We start from the raw sequence: 18,326 nt of genomic DNA on the forward strand, positions 1-18,326 counted from the left end.
GTGTTTGCAGTATAGTATTAAGCGAAAAAGCAGAATACAGATTGCATGTAACATTGATTAGTTACATAGAGATCACGTAACATGAACAAAGATGGCAAGTCAAGAAAAAAGAAAATAGTGTTTTCGAGTTGTGGAATTATGGGTGGTTTAGAATTTGTATTTTCCATTTGCTCTGTGTTACGTTAAAAACAAAATTTTCTGAAGTTTTTCTTTTTGCCAGTAAAGCATGTTTCCTAAGTGCCTTGTGGTAGGAAACAAAAGATTAGGGAGAAATATCCACTTTCATGTGCTTTTAGCAGTGTAATATCTTCAAAATTACAGAACACCTGTGAACAGAATAATTTTTTTAAATTAAATTCTGATTTGGGAGACTTGAGTTTTAAGACCACATTTATTACCCAAGTGGGCTTAGAAAAAGTCACCTAGTCTCTCTGAGCCTTCATTTCCTCAGAAAGGAAAGATTGTGATAATATTTGGGCAATTGGAAAAATCAGACACAAAAAAGTGAAAGTGACAGAAAAATATATAAGGGAATATTCTTTTATTTTGAAATAACGCTAGTGCTGTGTGATGCCCTTCCGTGTTCTAAGTTAACATTATTACATTGGTTGCTGCTACTCAAGAAAAACCCACTGGCGTTTCTGGCAACGTCCTTTTAAACATTGGACAGTGCTGTCATTCTTCTCTGTATCTGCAGACAGCACACAGCCCCTGGGCCGCATTGTTGTCTTAACTCCACAGTTCCCACAGTTCATACTTCAGAGAAGTAAAATCCTAGTGTTCATTAACAGAGCAGTGGTTTCCAAGCTTTTGTGCATCTCATTTGTAAAATCTTTTTAAGCATGCATTCCATATGCGTACACATGTATATATATCTATACATACTCTTCTGTACCAATACTGTATAATTATTTAACATAAAACAGTGCAAACAGGAGTTCTGTTTGTTTTTTTCCCACACCACAGTGGACTATCCTGTGTGCATTGTAGAGAGATCGCTGATCTAAAGAACCGGTCTGAGTGGAAGGTTTTGCCTCTGCCGCTCCGTTTTCCTTTCCTTCTGGAGTAGCACCACCAGCCATGTATCAATAAAAATTATCCTTGCCAACTGTATACCTCTTGGGAACCTTAGAAAAAATAAATCCAAGTACCTGCACTTGCAAATTCTAGCTAACGTTTGTTGAGCGCTGCCTCTGATCCAAGCACCATTCTGAGTGTTTCATCTGTGTGGTTACCTTACTTAATCCATGTAACTCTGCGAAATGGGTCACCGGTGGGGAAACGGAGGCACAGCTGGATTAAGTACCTGGCCCAGGTCATACAGTTAGTAAGTAGTGGAGTTAGACTTCGACTCCAGGGCGTTCTGGCTCCACATTCTATGCTCTTAACCACCATGTTTTCCCAGCATCTAGTCAGCAGTTACGTGATTCTCCACTTTAGATAAAATTGTGTGATTAAGTCTAAATGACTCTAAATCATCAGCAGCGTATTTTGAATCATTGGGTCAAGACACAGACACATGGTTTAGTAGGACATTATAGAACCTCAGAACTGGTAAGAATTTAAAAGGCTAAGTAGCTCTGTGCTTTCTAATCCGTTCACCAGTGGAAACTCTTGTTTTGTTATGAGGTAGGTTCCTGATAAATTCTCAGGGTCCTGCAAAGACATGACTCCTTTCCGGTCTAGGTTTTAATTCTTTTAAGAAGCTCTCATTATGTTATAACATGGAAAATGGTGTTTTCATGACTATTTTTTGGTCTTTAAATACCTTGTTGTACCTATAATTATTATTTTCCTAAGAATGGAGCTGAAATTGCTTCAAGATGAAAGAGCCATGGTGCTTGTGGGTGGGTATGCTCCTCTGAACTGTAGAACTGCAGCAGAAATGAGAGGTTCACAAGGTAATTGCTGTGATTACAGTTTTCTTTCTGGCCCCAGACAGGAGCCCTTGAAACGCAATATTCTACTAATTTTTTAAATGTACAGTTTGCAAGGCAACAAGGAAATTACTGGGAATGTGTAGTATTTCTCCCTCATTTTCGATGAAAGCATCTTGTTGGATCTCTTGCAGTTGCTGAGGGAAAAACATGTATTATAAGACACTGTTAAAAGGCTTTAAAAAAACTTAAGTATTACATCAACCGTATAATATTGCATAAGGAAATTATTTTAGAAGAAAAAAACGTTCCTAATCGTAGCAGTCTGAGGTAGCAACAGCTTTTAAACGTCTCTGTGAACCCTTCTAAACTTTACATTTCTCGATAATTCACATCTTTATAATATCTGTATAATTTTACATTGTAAATAATGGAATTTCGTAGTATTTGCACATCTCACCTAAATAGACCTTCAATAAATGGCTGTCCTTATCCTTTCTAATTGTTACGTACATACGTTTGAGTGACCATATGAGCCCTCTTATTTGTTTCCTATTTTACTTGGCCATCTCCCTGTTGTTGGATTTAGGTTATTTCTTACTTTTTGCACTGTAAAATCTGGTAACGTGTTTTATAGTATCTTTTTAAAATTTATTCTTGAGGGGGTGGTGGTCGTTTGATAGGAATTATCAGGAATAGGGTTACTGTGCCAGATAAAAGAGCAGTATGACTTGGAATACAGTTTGTCCTGTGTATCAACTGGGACTGTTTCTCTGAAGCCTATCCATTCATTGTTTTTATTACCTTTTCTATTTTGTTACATCTTTATAAGGACAAAAAGACACTTCAGTATTGTTTTACTTGGAATTTAAAAATTTTCGGTGTGATTGAAATCCTTTGCATAGGTTTATTACAGTTTTCAATTTCTATGTCAATGTCTTTTGTCCTCAGTCTTCTGGATCATGATAGTAGCGAAATAAGAATTCCACATACTAATAATGTCCTACAGATGTCAACTTTTTTTCCTCTTCTTGTTGTTGTGATTATTTTTCCCTCTTAGTCCTTTTATCTTGTTTTGTTGTTGTTTTGTTTTTTTTGGTTTTATCTTGGTTTTTGTCTTGGCTTTTTCCTGATAGTATGTCTTCTTGACATGAGAACATCATTAGACCTCTTAACTGATATACATAGTGCACTTTTTGAGGCTTAACTTTGTTAGACGTTTTTAAAATATGGAGTTTTCTACATTGATGTCCCAACAAATATTGTTCCATAGGTGTGCCAAGAAGAAATCCTGATTTTAATCAATTATTTCAGTTATTTTAATGGAGAATTGCTGGGTCATAAAGTTAAACATGTTTCTTTAAAATATCCCAGTCTTTGATATTCTAGTGTGCCTTGGGTATCCAAAAGAAAGGTATAGTTAGCATATGGTGTTTTCCAAATTTGTCATGGCCTCTTTTTTCCCCAGAATACTTCCCAGCGTCTTAGAAATAGTTTTCTGCAGATTGCAGTATGGGAAACGCCACTTGAATCCATTTTGTTTTTTTTTTTCACAAGAAACGGTCCTTCGCTTTTAGTAATCACCTTCACGCACGTGTGGAGCTGGAGTTTCTTGATGTTGTCTGTCAAATTAGGCCTGTCTTTCTTTGTAAAAACCATTAACAATGGCCAGATCTGCAGTCAGCAGGTCTGAGGTTTGTGTTGGAGAGTACACAGGAGTTCTAAATTCTACTGAACTGGGGACATCACCAGTGGCTTATGGCTTGTCTTCCATTAGAACTTCTATCCTGAGGAGCTGGGCAGTTGAGCCACCTATAGAAAGCTTAGTGTGCGGTATACTTAAGCATAACAAGCATAATAAGAAGTGGAATAAAGCATGTCTTTTATTCGAATGTGGCGGAAGGAACACAGACTTTGGAGTTAGACTTTCCAGGGTGAAAAGCCTGGTTTTGCCATTTCCTAGGTTTTTGGCCCTGGATACTTGCTCTGACTCATTTTCTTCATCTTTAAAAAGGCATTAGTAATGCTTGTTTTACATGATTGATAGAGTCTTTGAATGCAACTTTCAAGATGAACTTTTCAAAACATCTCTTGGAAGACAGAGGATGCAAAAAAGGGACACAGAAATGACCTGGAATTAGAATCTGAGACCAAAGCCGTGGTTTATCCTTTTAATTGCATAGAGATCTTAAATGTAAGGTCCTTGCCAGCATCAATCGCTGTTGATACCAATCATGCTACTTTTAAAAAATTAAGATGTCTTTTCTTTAAAACAAAATCTAATATGCTAAGAGAGTTGAAGCAGTAGGATATGGTCCCTAATACTTGAAAATAGTTGGTTTTCAGAAAAATTAGAGCTAGAAGAAGCTGCATGTTGGTCCAGTCTTCCAAATTTACAGGTCAGAAAGCTGGGAACCTGAGAGGTCTGAGGGGTAGGAGTCAGAGTTAGCTGCCAGGTGACCCGGATCCTGCGTGGGGTCCTGCCTGTACACTGTGAACAGCTGGGTCTCCCGGTCACGCATGTGCAGTCCTGGGGCAGGGCTGGGAAGCTGGCTGTACAGCTGGGGAAAGGAAGTGAGTACATATGTAGTATCTTGAAGGATTAATAGCTACCTTTTGTTGGAGATAGAAATGTAAGGGAAAAAGCCATTATGGTAAGTGCTCTCACAGCACTACAGGATGAAGAGAGATTCTTTCTCAGAGGGAAGGGAAAGGTTTAACAGAGATGACAAACTCAGTCTTAAAGGCTGAGCATGCGTTTGTAAGATGGTTAAGATGGTGAAGACAAGGCAAAAGGCAGAAGTATTTTTGAGAAAGGAGAGAATTGTAGCTATTGGAATTGGCATCTCCAGAGTCACAGAGGCCAGACAGGCGCTTAGTACGTTTGGGCACCATGTATCTGGACTACCAGGAAGGTAGAGTGAAGGGTGGGAGAGACGCAGGTCGGCATGCTGCAGAAGGGAGTCTGCGGAAGCAGTGTCGGGTGAGGCGGAGAGGGCTTTCTGAGTCTCTAGGTCTTAGCGCACGAGAGTGACGCAGTCAAGAGTCATAGTTTAGAAAGGCTCCTCCATCTTCCTGGGGCATGATCCAGTCCTGAAGTCAGGCAGGAGCCCTGGGGATGGGTTTAAGAACTGCTGCAGAGGTGGGGTTGGTAGGGTTTTCTGGCCTCTCGGGTCCAGCTGAGTGTCTTGATGCCATCCACCCAGGTACTGAGTGGGTGTGGAGGAGGGAGGAGTATTTTTGGAGGAAGCCTTAAATATGGGCTGTGATCCTAGAGGAAGAAGTGGATCGAGCCACAGCAGAAAGACTTAAGGGAAGTTCTCTTTGTGAAATACCCACTGATTGGCTTTTCCCGTCTGGTCTTGCTCTGTTACCTTCCGTTCCCAGCACATCAGCCAGCGTCGTTTTTCTGAAGTTCAGGAGTAATCGCCTCGTTCTTGTAAAACCCCAGCGGCCTCATCTTTGACTAACCTTTGCCTTCAGAATAAAACCCAGACTCCTTTCCGTGGCCTCTCATCCCTGCGTGATCTGTCACTTTACCCTCCATGTGGCCACGTGCTTTGGCCACCTGACCTCCCTGGTGCTTCTGAACACCAAGCCTCTCTCCTTTCAGAAGTGTTGGTGTGCACCCCGTTGTTTCCTGTCTTTCCCTCCTTGAAGAAGAGAACTGTCTAGTCTTTGCCCAGTGTCCCCACATCTAGCATGGACCTTGGCCTGTGGAGGAGGACGTATTTGTGGATGGATGCACCCCATCTCTGGATGTTCCTCTCTGTGACTCTCACATTGCTCAGCAGGGACAAAAGTGGCCTCTCTGTGGACCAGAGCCGGATTAGAAGTACCAAGTGGAGAAGCTGTCCCTCTTTTTAAAATGAGCTCCTATTTGCTTTGCTGACCCCAAGGATAAGCCCACCAATTCTTTTCAAGGATTTTTCTACCAGTCACTCTCAGTGGTGTTTTTCAGTCACTGATGTTTTAAGGCACCCCTAGGAGCTTTCACAAGCCTGTGCATCTCCATGTGCTGCTGTGATTAGTTACTGATCTTACACCTGTTTGCTGAGTGGGGCTGCACATGCCAGCAATCAGTTTTAGGGAAAGTCATGCCCAGCGTCCAGTCTAGCTCTCAGTGAAGTCCGTGAAGACTGCACTGCAGTTCCCCGGGTGCAACTGAAGCCGAGTGGAGACCCTCTCTCTGGATTCGACTCACTGCCGCCACGCCGAGCACAGTGGTTGGTTAGCAGACGGACCCACGTGAAGTGGCTGGTGGGCAGTTCAGGTGGCACAGCCCCTGCGAGCTGCAGGATGACCTCCTCTCACTTTGCTTTTGTCCCCTCCCCCTCCTTAAAGAGCAACTTCGGGTTCTCAAGCAAAGCGCTGATTTCAGTTACTCTTTGGCTTCTTCACAGGGAACCCCTAGATTGGGAAGGGAAGGGTTTTTGAAGTTGTTTGTCTCATGGCCTGATTAGCGAATCCTTGGCTGATTTTGTCTTTAAAGGTTCCTCCATCCTCTGCACCCCACTGTGTCAGGTTGGAAGGTTGGTGAGCACGACGCTTACATACAGTTTTATGCAGTATCTTTTCTTTGGCTTGGAAAGTTGATAGGTTGGTGGTGGTTTCTTGCATGGAATAGGTCCTTAGAATCATTCAGGAAGTATTGCTGAAAGTGGTACATTGAATCTTTGCTGCAGATCCGAACTGTGAAGTGACTTACCAAGTGGGGCCCAAACCCTCAGTAGTTAGCACCTGCAGATCTTTGCTGCCTGTGGGTCAAATTCCCCCTCATGCAGCCATTCAGCTATAGGTAGAGTAGAGGACATTGAAAGTTTCTGATTGAAATCAGAGAATATAGGAAGAATCTGAACCTTAAGGACACTTTTAATAGTCTAAAATAGTACAGATGAAGAGCTTAAAACCTGTTTCTGTGGATGACCTGTCAACTTTCCATTTTTTGGCTGCATTATGCAAATCACGTTTTATTTTAGGTTGATCGTTTCCCCTCGCATAGCAGCCTCATCCAACTCCTGTTAATCTTGAAACTAACAAACGATAACATCTTTACCTCTTCCTTTCATACGAGCTGCTGTTGCCCTGTCCTGCTTCCTGCTTGCAGATATTCTGTGCTGCTGCTGATGTTGTATAGCTGACACACAGGATGCTTCTCAGTGCCCCATACTTCCATCCCTCAGATGAATAGGGGCTGTGCTTCCAGCATTTGAGCTGAATGCTGGGGGAAAAAAAAGAGAGAGAGAAAGAGCACACACAAGCAGGCCAGGCCCCTTTAGATCTGGGGAAGAGTTTCGAGAAGAGGATTTCAGCAGAAACGTTAGCAGTTGCAGAAGCTCTCAGGTGGATGCCAGCTTGTGGGTTCAGAAAGACTGTGGGTGTGGCTTAGATATGAGGAGTGGAGAGTGTGGCAACAGAAGTGAGAGGGCTGGATCACATAGGGCCTGGCTGGCAGTAACGAGGACCTGGGTTTTATTCTAAGAACAGTGGATTCTTGTTCATCCTTCCTTCCGCGTGTGTGTGTGTGTGTGTGTGTGTGTGTGTGTGTGTGTGTGTGTTTCTTCATTCAGTTCTTAACTTAGCATCTTCTATGTGAAGAAAGAAACAAACATAAGTATTATCCTTGGAGAACTTTTAGTTGACTGAGTAGGGGAAGAGACACGGGTACTAAACCCCTAAAATACAAGGTAAAGAGTGGAATTATTTGGGAAGTGTGGCTAAAACCCCAGGGTAGCGAGGATTAATATTTTTTGAATAACTTCCTTCATCAGTCTTACCAAAAGCAATACCAAGCTTCCCACGGATCCTAGTGAAGGGTTTTGTTGTTGTTGTTTTGCTGTAGCAGGTAGAAGAGGGGGACACGCAGCTGAGGAAGCAAAGGCACATGCAGTATGGATTTTCACACTTAGGCCAGTGCCTGGCCCAGAGTAGGGTCCAGTATGTGCCAGGCACAGATAATGGATGAATAAGTGAGCAAATGTTATAAAAACCCAAGTTTGATCCTCAGAACAGAAACTCACTTGCATGGATTGCCTGACCCCTCCTCTTTTTTGAGGAAACAACAAGGTCACTCTCCCTTCTGGCTCCTTTGTTCACAGTGCCCTTCGTTATCCCATAGGATTACTCTCTGGGCTCATAACCTGATTCCCATTACAATTATACACATAGATTCTAGTATATGGGGTCTTGTGACGGATAAATAACGTATTGATTTGGCTGTGAGGCTGCATGAGAGCTTGTATCACTGTTTCGTCCTCAACGAGTTTATGAGAATGTTAATTAGGCATCTCCCTCCTCCCCGAAAGGTAGAGGGATTGCTCAACAAGCTGAAGACTGAAGCAGTCAGGCTCTGAACCAAAATTAGGCCAACGTAGTCTTCCCTTGATTGCCCTATTACAGGAATTACACAGAGGAAGAGCATTCGCTTTGTGGTGATTATGGGACAAATGCTTCTGTTGAAGTGCATTTTTGAAATTACCTCTCTGAATATGACTATTAAAATAATAAAAATGGAAACACTGCTTTTTTTCCCCAAGTGAGTAAAGATTCTTTTCATTGAAGAAATCACTTTGCTAGTAGGAACGCTTGTTTCAGAGATGTTTTGCTGTCATTGCTCCAAATGTTTCAGGAATCTCTCTCTTGGAAGCGCCTTCAGAGGTGAGGGTAATGATGCTGGCAGTTTTTGAGCACCTGCTCTGTGCGAGGCTTTGTGCCAGCCACATCCAGGTACATCTGTTTAATGCTCAGCATCCCTGGAAGGTGGGAGGTGTCTACCCGGCCACGTCTGTAAGAAATTCTGTGCTATTATTTTATTGTTATCCACTGTTTCCTTTCTCTGTAGGTATACTCATAAGATTTAGCGCCAAAGACTCGTGCTTATTTTCAAAAATCACATCTACCTAAAATAAGACACATTTTTCCCATTTGAGTATTTTGAAAAAAAGGTGCCTAGCCTTAGAAAGTAATCCTGAAATAGAAAATCTTAATATTAACAGTCGTATTGCCACTGCTCATTTAACGTAGGTGTACTATATTCTAATAAAATGCTTTTTAAGGAAGTTGCCAGAGTAACTATTCTGAGGTACAAAACTAACTTAAAATGTGTAAGTTCTGTCTGTCCTGTTAAGCCATTACTCATGGTACTGTGTGGTCATATCCCTCATACTTGTGTCACACACACACACACACACACGTACACACGTTTATTTAACACATACATATATTTAAACTTTGGCTGTTCAAAACCATCAGGGGAGGAATTACAGAGGGCCGTGTTTTCTGAATTCAAAACTTTATTCAGCCATTTTCAAGGCAAGTCTTGCATTGCATCCTTTCCTGTTTGGGGAGCTGAGAATACTGAGGAATTCATTTTTTCATCGTTTGTTACTTCATTTCGTAAACATTTTTTGAGCATCTGCCATCTGCTAAGCACCGGGAATGGGAATTCAGCCATGAACAGGTTCTGCAGGGCCCCTGTCTCCATAGAGCTTTCATTCTTCCAGTGGAGGGAGATAAATACCATTATGGTAAACGGGTCATGAACAGGATCATTTCGGGGTGTGTAGTGCTATGGAATATCTAGTGTGAGGAATATGAGAGAGTGACTGGGGAGCAGAAGGGTGTGCTGCTTTAGGTTGACCATAAAAGGCCTTTCGGAGGAAGGGGCTTTTATTCTGAGGCCTGGGTAAGAAGAAAGAGCCCATCGTCTGAAGAGGTTAGCGACGAGAGTTCCAGGCAGAGGGCTCAGCTAGTGCACATGCCCTGTGCTTGAAACAGGCGTGGCTGGAGGCCTGTGCATCTCTGAGAACATGTGTTGTTTGCACTCCGCTGTGACCCAGGGGTGCTGCTCGGCCTGGAGTGGTACGAAGGGTTCCATGTCCTACCCTGAATGGCCTCTGATTCTTAAGGAATTTTTTCATTCTTATGTCCAGTTTGTATAATCTTTCTGAATCCTCTGGTTGCCAGCTTCTGTTGGTGTGGTTTCTCCAGCAATCTCTCTCTCATTTGCAGTACCCTATATCTTCTCTGTGTATTCAGACGCCCAAGCTTGTTAGGACTATGCATCCATATAAAGATGGGAAGTGCTTTTCTAGGTTAACGCCCCTGCTCTTTAGTAACGCAGAGAAGGGGAAGTTGCTGTATTGCAAAGTTCTGGAGGGGGGAGGTGTTACTCGACTGTTAGAGATGAGCATATTCTCCTGGATTCCTGTCTTGGTTCATTCATCCTCCTTCCCTCTCCTTCTCTCCTTCTCTCACCAACGCATACGCTTTTGAGTTGTTCACCTTCAGATGCATACTTAGAAACGCAGGCACATATTTTAACATACTTTTAATGGGTTGAGAGGTAGGATAATTTTGTAGCCCATTCATCAGCCACTTTTCTCTTAGCTTTATGTAGTTTTACATATAGGACATTTCAAAAGATGTCACTGCAGGTGTTGCTTGTCTGGCTGTCGAGAGAATGGCGCTCTGTAGCATATTTAGACGTGTTCTTTCTGGAGGGAGCATTGTTTGATTGAAGGACAGTGTTCCCTGGCTCTCTTAAACACAGAGTTCTTAAAACTGCATTTTACTCAGCTGCTTTTTGCCCGTGGCCAAATAGTAGAGTGTAAAAAGAGAAGTGTCACGCGGACATAATGGTGGCTGTAGCTGTCTAATGTGGATGTCATTAATAACCTTTAGAAGTAAGTACCTGAACCTTACATCCTATTAGTTCTATAGACAGGTTGGTAAAAAGTCAACATAAATTTCTGAGGCTTTCCCTCCTGCAAAAAGGAAGCAGATAACTGGTCTCATAAAATGTTACGGCTGAAATCTTTTCCAGCCCTTTGCTCATTTGGAGTCATTAACTCTAAACGTGCATGGACATTAAAGCCCACTCATTAATTTCTCTACCAGTAGAATCATCCTTCAGTGGTCATCACTCCCCAAAGCTGAGCTGATAGGTTATTTTCTTCCAGAAGGAGATCTTTTTTCCTTTCTCGAAAATTATTTTAAAATCGTTAAGATCTAGGAGAAACATGAGCGTGCCTTCTGCAACGGATTTTTAGGTGGCTTGTTTGAAAAAGCATAAGCTGGTTCTTCTCTTACCTGACGTGTGACACCTGGCAGGTTGTTTCACTTCTCTAAAGCCCAGGGGTTTTCATCAGAAAAAAAGATGGCAGAAATATGTATATAAAAAATAAATGGTGGCTGTTACGAGAATTATGTTTTAAAATATCCTTACCACAAAAGCGGTTCAGCAAAGGATAAACCCTTTGGATCCCATCTCTTAAAATGAGTGCTTTTTTGCACTTATTTGCATTACTGTCTTTCCCTCCCAGTCTCCTAGCAACCTAAATGTCTTGTAGTTTCTTAACGCAGATTTGCCTCTGAAAACTCGGGGATGTTGCCCTCTGAAGATGAGACTGCTTTTAGTTTCAGTTCTTCACAGATACCATTGGAATGCGGAACTGGCTAGTGATTTGGAGGTGGGGTTTTACTGTAAAGAACTGGGTTCAAATTCCTACTCTGCCACCTGGGCAAGTTGCACTTTCTAAGCCTCTGTTTCCTCATCTATAAAATGAATCCAGTAATAGTACTTATTTCATAGGGTTTTTGTAAGAATTAAGTGAAATAATCTATGTAAATCTCAGCACCTTTATGACTAAGCATTTATTAAAATGTTAGTTATCTTCCCTCTTTCCTCTGATGTACAAACCTCAGATCTTGGAAATTACTCAAACTTTGTCTCTTCCTCTGGAGCTGTGTCATAAAACATTGTTTCCTTAAATGTGATGTGCAGTGTCACTGGCATTAGATGAGGTGATTTGAGGTAGTGAACAGACGAGCATTCTATGCAGTTAGAGGCACATAGTCATTTTTAGGGTGTCTTCTATTAATGTTGAGTGAGCCAACTCTTTAGAGTGTATTTAAATTTTTTAAAAAGATGTGAATGAATTTAAAGAAAAATGTTAACTAAAAAGAAGTGCAGGTGGGACGTGGCTGTGAAAAAAGTTGTGGAGGTGGAAAGTGAGTGATGGGCAAGGCAGAAATAGTGTTAACCCGCAGTCTGCAAAACGCTGGTTTTTATCCCAGCATCCCATTAGATTTGGGATTCGGGAGACATTAGTGTAAAATGTGATTTTAGCACTTTCTGGCTTTGTGACTTTGAGCAAGTTAGTAAATATTTCCCTCCCTCCCTCCCTCCTTTCCTACAGATATTTATTGAAGGCCTATCACATTTCCTTATCTGAAAAATATAGATGCTACTTCACAGAATTTTTGTAAAGATGTAACTCAAAGAGATAAGATATCTATTTGGTACATCTTCTCTACAAGCTTATGCCTGGTGTAGTAAGTGCTCAGTAAACTTGAGTTCTTGTGTTACTTAGGACTTGTGGTTGCAAGTGATAGAATCCCGACTTCAACTAGCTTCTGACAAAAGGAATTTATTGTCCCACGTACTCAGTCTACAGGAAGGTTGGCAGTGATATAGACCTGGGGACAGCTGGGAGCAAGGACTCGGTTGCCACCAGGACCCCTCCACCTCTTGTTTCTGGTGCTTCGTCTCTGTTAACATCATCCTGTCTGGCCAGACTCTTCCACACAGCTAGAAACAGAACCCCTGGTGGCCCCCAGGCTCGCATCATCAGAAAGGGGCTGCATGTTATGATCCCGGTTCCCAAGCTCAGAAATCCTAGGCAGGACTGAGCCTAGCGTGGGCCGTGCTCACCTGGCCAGTCATGGGTGCTCAGAGAACAGGAGCCAAAGGAAAGGGACAGCGCCCAGTGAACCCCATGTTTAGAGTGGCAGGAAAGCCCGTTTTGCAGAAGGGGAATAACAGATGCCTGCTGCCGTCGCCTTGCCCCCTGCAGCTCCCCCCGTACCCTGCCGAGAGCAAGTACTTACCCTCCGTGGGCTTCCATTCGCTCATCTGAAGTCTCGAGGCTTAGATGATGTAGAGGATGTGCGTGCACATTGAATGTTCTTAAACTTTATTGTACAAGTTTATTGTTATTGCTGCCATTGCTCCTGCCCTCCAGATCTTGACCCACCCTCCAGGGGTTCCCAGACTGTGAACGGACCGTGGACCCTGGGAAAGCAGAGAGGGGCTTGAATTTATTCGAAGAAGTTAGGTCAGCGTGCCATGAGTATGTCTACATTGACTTGTTTTTGAAGTGTAATACACACATAGAAAAGAGTACATATCCTAAGTGCATGGTTTGATGAATTTTCACAAATGAAACCCAGTTGTGTATCCAGCACCTGGGTTAAGAATCAGGAGTGACAGTCCCCCAGAAACAGCCCCCTCACCCCTGCCTTGTAGATTATTGGAGATGTGTTGATTCATCACCTAGGAAATCATGTACAAGCATTACTCGCATCATGGTAGCATTTCTCATGTTGTGCTTTTTTAATAAACAGAATTTTTAAAATACACCCGGCATTATGTCATTAAAAAAATTTTTTTTTTAACTAAAAGGAATCCTCAAGTTTAAAAGCTTGAGAAGCTCTTCAGGGTCACTCTTGCTTATCACACTCCCTTAAGTGTTTTCTTTCTGGCTGAAATTACCATTAGGTAATAAGATGTGTTTTGTTCCCTGGGAAGGTGTCATTCATGTCATATGTTGGCCTTTCTCCCTTCCCAGGTTGTAAACTCTCGAAGTGAAAGAATCAGATCTTAGGTGGCTTATATTTTCTTTCCTGTGCATAGCTTAGCACGGTTACCGACTGACTACCAGCTTATCCATTTCACCCAGTGTTGAGCTTGCGGAATGACTGTATTTATCCCCAAAATATAACTACTCAAATCCTGGGCACTTGGTGTCTCTGAAGGGGTTCATCGTTGATAAATATACCAGTTTGCTGTTGCTGCAGTGCTCAGCACAACAAATGCAGTTATGAATGAGTTTTTCTTTCGTTCCTTTTTTTTTTTTTTTTTTTTTAACTTACCAAGTTTTCCAACATCTTTTTCCCCCCCATTTTTCTCTTCTAGGCTCTAGACCAAGATAGAACAGCCTTACAGAAAGTTAAGAAGTCTGTAAAAGCAATATATAATTCCGGTCAAGGTAAGTACTTACCAACACAGATAACGCCAATTACGTACCTTGTCTGCAGTTTTTTCTGTTATTTGTTAGATGCTAAGTTTCTGGAAAACTTGATACAAATGGAAAAACAAGTAAGTCAAAGAAATTCAGTTTTTCTCTTTTTTTCTGTCTCTTCTGTCAGTCCAAACCTGTTACTGCTTCCCAAGTAAAAAGAAGGAAAAACATTAGTTGCAGTGGGTTTTATTACACAGTGAAAAACTTCAGTAGAGTTATAGGTAATTTTGCCACAAGTGACATAGGAGATATGTAAAATTCTCTCTGTGTGGTTGGTCAGACGTAATTCGGTGGCCTCAGTTAAACACATGAGGATCTTTTCCATCTGAAGTGTACCTGTACACATTTGAAAATCCGTATTGGTGACAGGCATGGGGTGAAAGTTAGGGGACACGTGGGGACGAGGCTAAAGGGAGAGACCTGGACAGACCTGCCAACTTGAGTCTTTGCTGCTGACTGAGGGCAGGCCAGGTAACCTGTGTCACCAAATGTTTTAGCTTTGGTCAGAGACTTTGTCATCTTGGAGAGAAAAGTATGTTGTCAGTGGATAAGAAGAAATAAACCGAATTAAGATAAACAGTAGGTAACCACAAGAAATGGTAGGTTCCAGCGCCCCAGGGAGGGAGAAGCCTGCAAACATAAAATGAGTTTCAAGGTCTCTGACTCACATCTTTTGTTATTGGTATTGCAGTACCAGCTCGCTTTCCCAGAGGTCAGGTCTCTAAGAGATCAGTTGTCTGTAACAGAACACCTGGGAAGGGAAGGCAGGGGGGTACAATGGAAAGGGCACGCTCTGAGGTTGTATGCATGTGGGTTTGCACCCTTTCTCTCCCTCTAACCAGCAGTGTGACCTTGAGCTGGTTACTTCACTTTTTTGAACCTCCATCTTCTCTCTAAACCGGGGATTGTGATATTACACGGTTGTTGAAGGGACTTAAGTAGTTAATATCTGTAAAAGTTCTACCACCTCATGGCAGTTCAGTAAATGCAATACATTTATATTTTATATGTTTTATATTTTATTTACATTTATACTCACTCTTGTGATAAAATCATAGGATATTTCCTGGTCCTCCTCTTTTTGTCAGAGCTGGGAATCAGTTGTCTCTTGTCTTCATTAAAGCCCCAGGCTTAGGGCACTCTGTAATCCTAATTAACACATTTTGTACCCTGGTTCCTGGAGACCTGTCTCTAATTTCTTTATATCCAATAAAACCCTAACTTCTAATTAAGGTAGATAAATGGTATTTGTCTGGTTATGTAGTGACCAAATGGTGCTTTAAGTCTTAGCCTAAATTATACACCTAACTTATAACCTATGTCTTAGCTTCCTTCTAATGAACTCCCATGAGGTGGTAGCCCTTAATAGGGGATGTGAGTGGGATAAATAACTGGAAGATGGCACAAGGAGCTTCTGAGGTGCTGGTATTGTTCTGTTTCTTAATTTGGAGGGTATTACATAGTTAAGTCTACTTTTTGATAATTCATCAAATGCTACACTTAGGATTTATGTACTTCTCTATATGTATGTGTATGTATTATGCTTTATGTACAAGTTCATTGAAGCGTTGACTGTGATTTGGTAAAAAAGAAAATGGAGATTTGTTAAATAAACAATAGTATATCTATATAATAGAATACTAGACAGACTTTATAAAAAAGAAACTTAAGTGTAGAATAGATCTAAGTTTAAATCCTAGCTTTGTCACTACTTGTTAAAGTAAATTATTTAACTTCCATAAGTCTTGGACTTCCCTGGTGGTCCAGTGGGTAAGACCCCACGCTCCCAATGCAGGGGCCCCAGGTTCGATCCCTGGTCGAGGAAGAAGTCCTCATGCTGCACACAACGAAGATCCCACGTGCTGCAACTAAGACCTGGTGCAGCCAAAATAAATAAATAAGTAAGTAAGTAAGTAAATAATGACTTCCATGAGTATTAAATTGCCTCACCATAAAATGAGAAAATAATATCTAATTTACAGAGTATTGTATGGACAAAATGAGGGAATATTTAAGGCCCCTGACACACTGCCTGCCACGTAGTACATGCTTAACACATAGTAGATGAGAAAAAAATGGCAGGTAGGTCAATAGCATGGGTGCTTTCTCTATATTAATTCAGTCTTTCTGCAAATAATGTTGGACCAGTCTGATTTTATAAAGAGCTTAATGAGCCATTATCTGCCTAAGGAATAAATGTCAGTTCTCCATAATGTTATGGTTTCTGCCTGTGAGTCACAAAGGGAGACTTCTGATTTACAGCTGTGAAGTGCTGCCATATTTACTCTGCTCGGGGCTCCAGGTGACTTTCTTTTCCAAGTGTCCTTACTCAAGACACATTTCTTCCCTTGGCCTCAATGACCACGTCATTCAGCAGCTCACACAAAGGCTCTTGTACTTGGGGGATGTGCTTCTTTAAAGCATTTCCTTGGTCCCCGCTGTCCTGGACGTGGCAGTGGGGAGAGGTTGTACCCGTGTGTATGTAAGGTGGAGAGATGAAGGGGTGAGCGCAGAGTTTGGCTGCCGTTTCCTCTCCCAGATGATACTCTCCTGTGGATGGGGGGGGGCCGCAGCTGACTGAGCTTTGAATCCCCCCCCAAAGGTTTCCCCTTTGAAACCTGGATTCAGGGTTGTTGTGTGTACTTTGCCCTAGGTCTGCACTAGCCAGTCACACATGGCTTTTTAAATTTAAATTAATTAAGATAAAATTTAAAGTTCAGGCCCTCCATCTCAGTAGCCACATTTTGAGTCCTCATTAGTCATGTGTGACTGTGGCTACGACATTGGGGGGGTGCAGACACAGGGTATCTCCATCATCACAGGAAGTTCTGTGGCTGTAGAGCACACATCCCGTTGTAATTGTCAGCCCGTCTCTCTTGCATTAGACCAGTGAGTCTCAACCCTGGCTTTTCATTAAAATCATCTGAAGAGGGGATTCCCTGGCGGTCCAGTGGTTAGACGCCACGCTTTCACTGCCAAGGGCGCAGGTTCGGTCCTTGGTCGGGGAACTAAGATCCCACAAGCTGCGCCATGCAGCCAAAAAATAAAGTAATAAAATAAAATCACCTGAAGAGCTCTTAGAATACAAAAGCAGGGATTCCCTGAGCCCTCACACTCCAAGAGTAGCTCCAGAGTAGGGTCCAGTAGTGGGATTACAAGAGTATTACTCCCCAGGTGACTCTAAATGCAGCTAGAGTTGAGGACTGCGTCAGTGGCCTGGGAACTCCTTGATGAGGGCTGGTTCATCTTTGTATTATTTTGTGAATTTGCCAACCTAGTTTATTAGCTTAGCAAATATTTATTGAGTACCTGTTACATGCTACTGTTCTGGGTGTTGGGTATATTAGACAAATCAGACAGAATCTCTGCCTTTATGATAATTTTACAGTCCTGTGGGAGAGAGAGATGTTAATCAGATCATCAAGCTGGAGAGTAGCTATAGTTAGAAACTGGCAAGTACTACGAAGGAAAGCTTGCCAGGTACAAAGAAGAAATCTGATGTAGTTTGAGGAGGGTACTAAGGGGAATGTCTCTGGAGGACATGACATTTATTGGGTGTTCATGCTGTACTAAGTTAAGCCCATCAAGCCTTTGAGGTAAGTCTACCATTATCTCCAATTTATAGATGATGAAGCTGAAGCATAAAGAGCCAGACTATGTTGTCCAGGATGCCACAGCTAGCAGGGAATGGAAGGAGAGCCTAGCTGACTCCAGCTTTGCTGTTTGCGGCTACTGTGGACGTGTCTTCTACCTGACACTTGGCCAGGGCTCAACAAGCATGGAATGAATTGCCGCTTATCAGCTGATGGGTCCCCAGGAAGCTTTCTGTCAATGGCTGTTAAATATTCACTATTCATGAATGAATCCATCACATGTACCCTCCCAGCAGTGTAATCCATGGGATGACTTTGTGGTTCCCAGACAGGGGACACAATAGCAGGTATCGTTCCTGTGACCTGGAAATGTGGGGATAAACTCAGATCTCAGCAACTGCTGGGGCCTGATAGGGTTTCTGCAGTCACCAGTGATTACGGTATCCCCAGGTTTTTGATCAGCTTGTGTGGGCAGCACTGTGATATTTAATTCTTAAAAAAATAGCAAGATGAGTAAAACAGTGATGTTGCAGATCTTTCCATGATACATGCTCAGTGGAATCCAGGTCATTCCCGTCCAAGGGCTTTTGGCCTCTTCCAAAGAAGCCACAAGAGGATGAACCCTGGTATCTGTTTCCCAGTGTGTTTTCATAATTTTCTTGTTTTCTCACAGTGCTTATGACACAAAACCCATCTGATGTTCTTTAGAAATTTAAGAAGCATTTCTATACTTCCAGTTTGAGAATACCCAACCACCCACCTCCCCAGAATGA

At 42.2% G+C, this 18,326-nt stretch overlaps 1 protein-coding gene across 4 annotated transcripts in view; it reads left to right on the forward strand.

Moving 5' to 3' along the window:
- The window catches only part of ASAP1 (ArfGAP with SH3 domain, ankyrin repeat and PH domain 1), a 355,141-nt gene that overhangs the window by 190,941 nt on the left and 145,874 nt on the right, over nt 1–18,326 (forward strand). For all 4 annotated transcript variants that reach the window (XM_057531792.1, XM_057531791.1, XM_057531793.1 and 1 more), the window contains one exon: nt 13,855–13,927. In XM_057531792.1, the coding sequence (XP_057387775.1) occupies nt 13,855–13,927 (73 nt within the window). The remainder of the gene's footprint in view (nt 1–13,854; nt 13,928–18,326) is intronic.

The sequence above is a fragment of the Balaenoptera acutorostrata genome, chromosome 17 (assembly GCF_949987535.1).
Source record: "Balaenoptera acutorostrata chromosome 17, mBalAcu1.1, whole genome shotgun sequence".
Lineage (NCBI taxonomy): Eukaryota > Metazoa > Chordata > Mammalia > Artiodactyla > Balaenopteridae > Balaenoptera > Balaenoptera acutorostrata.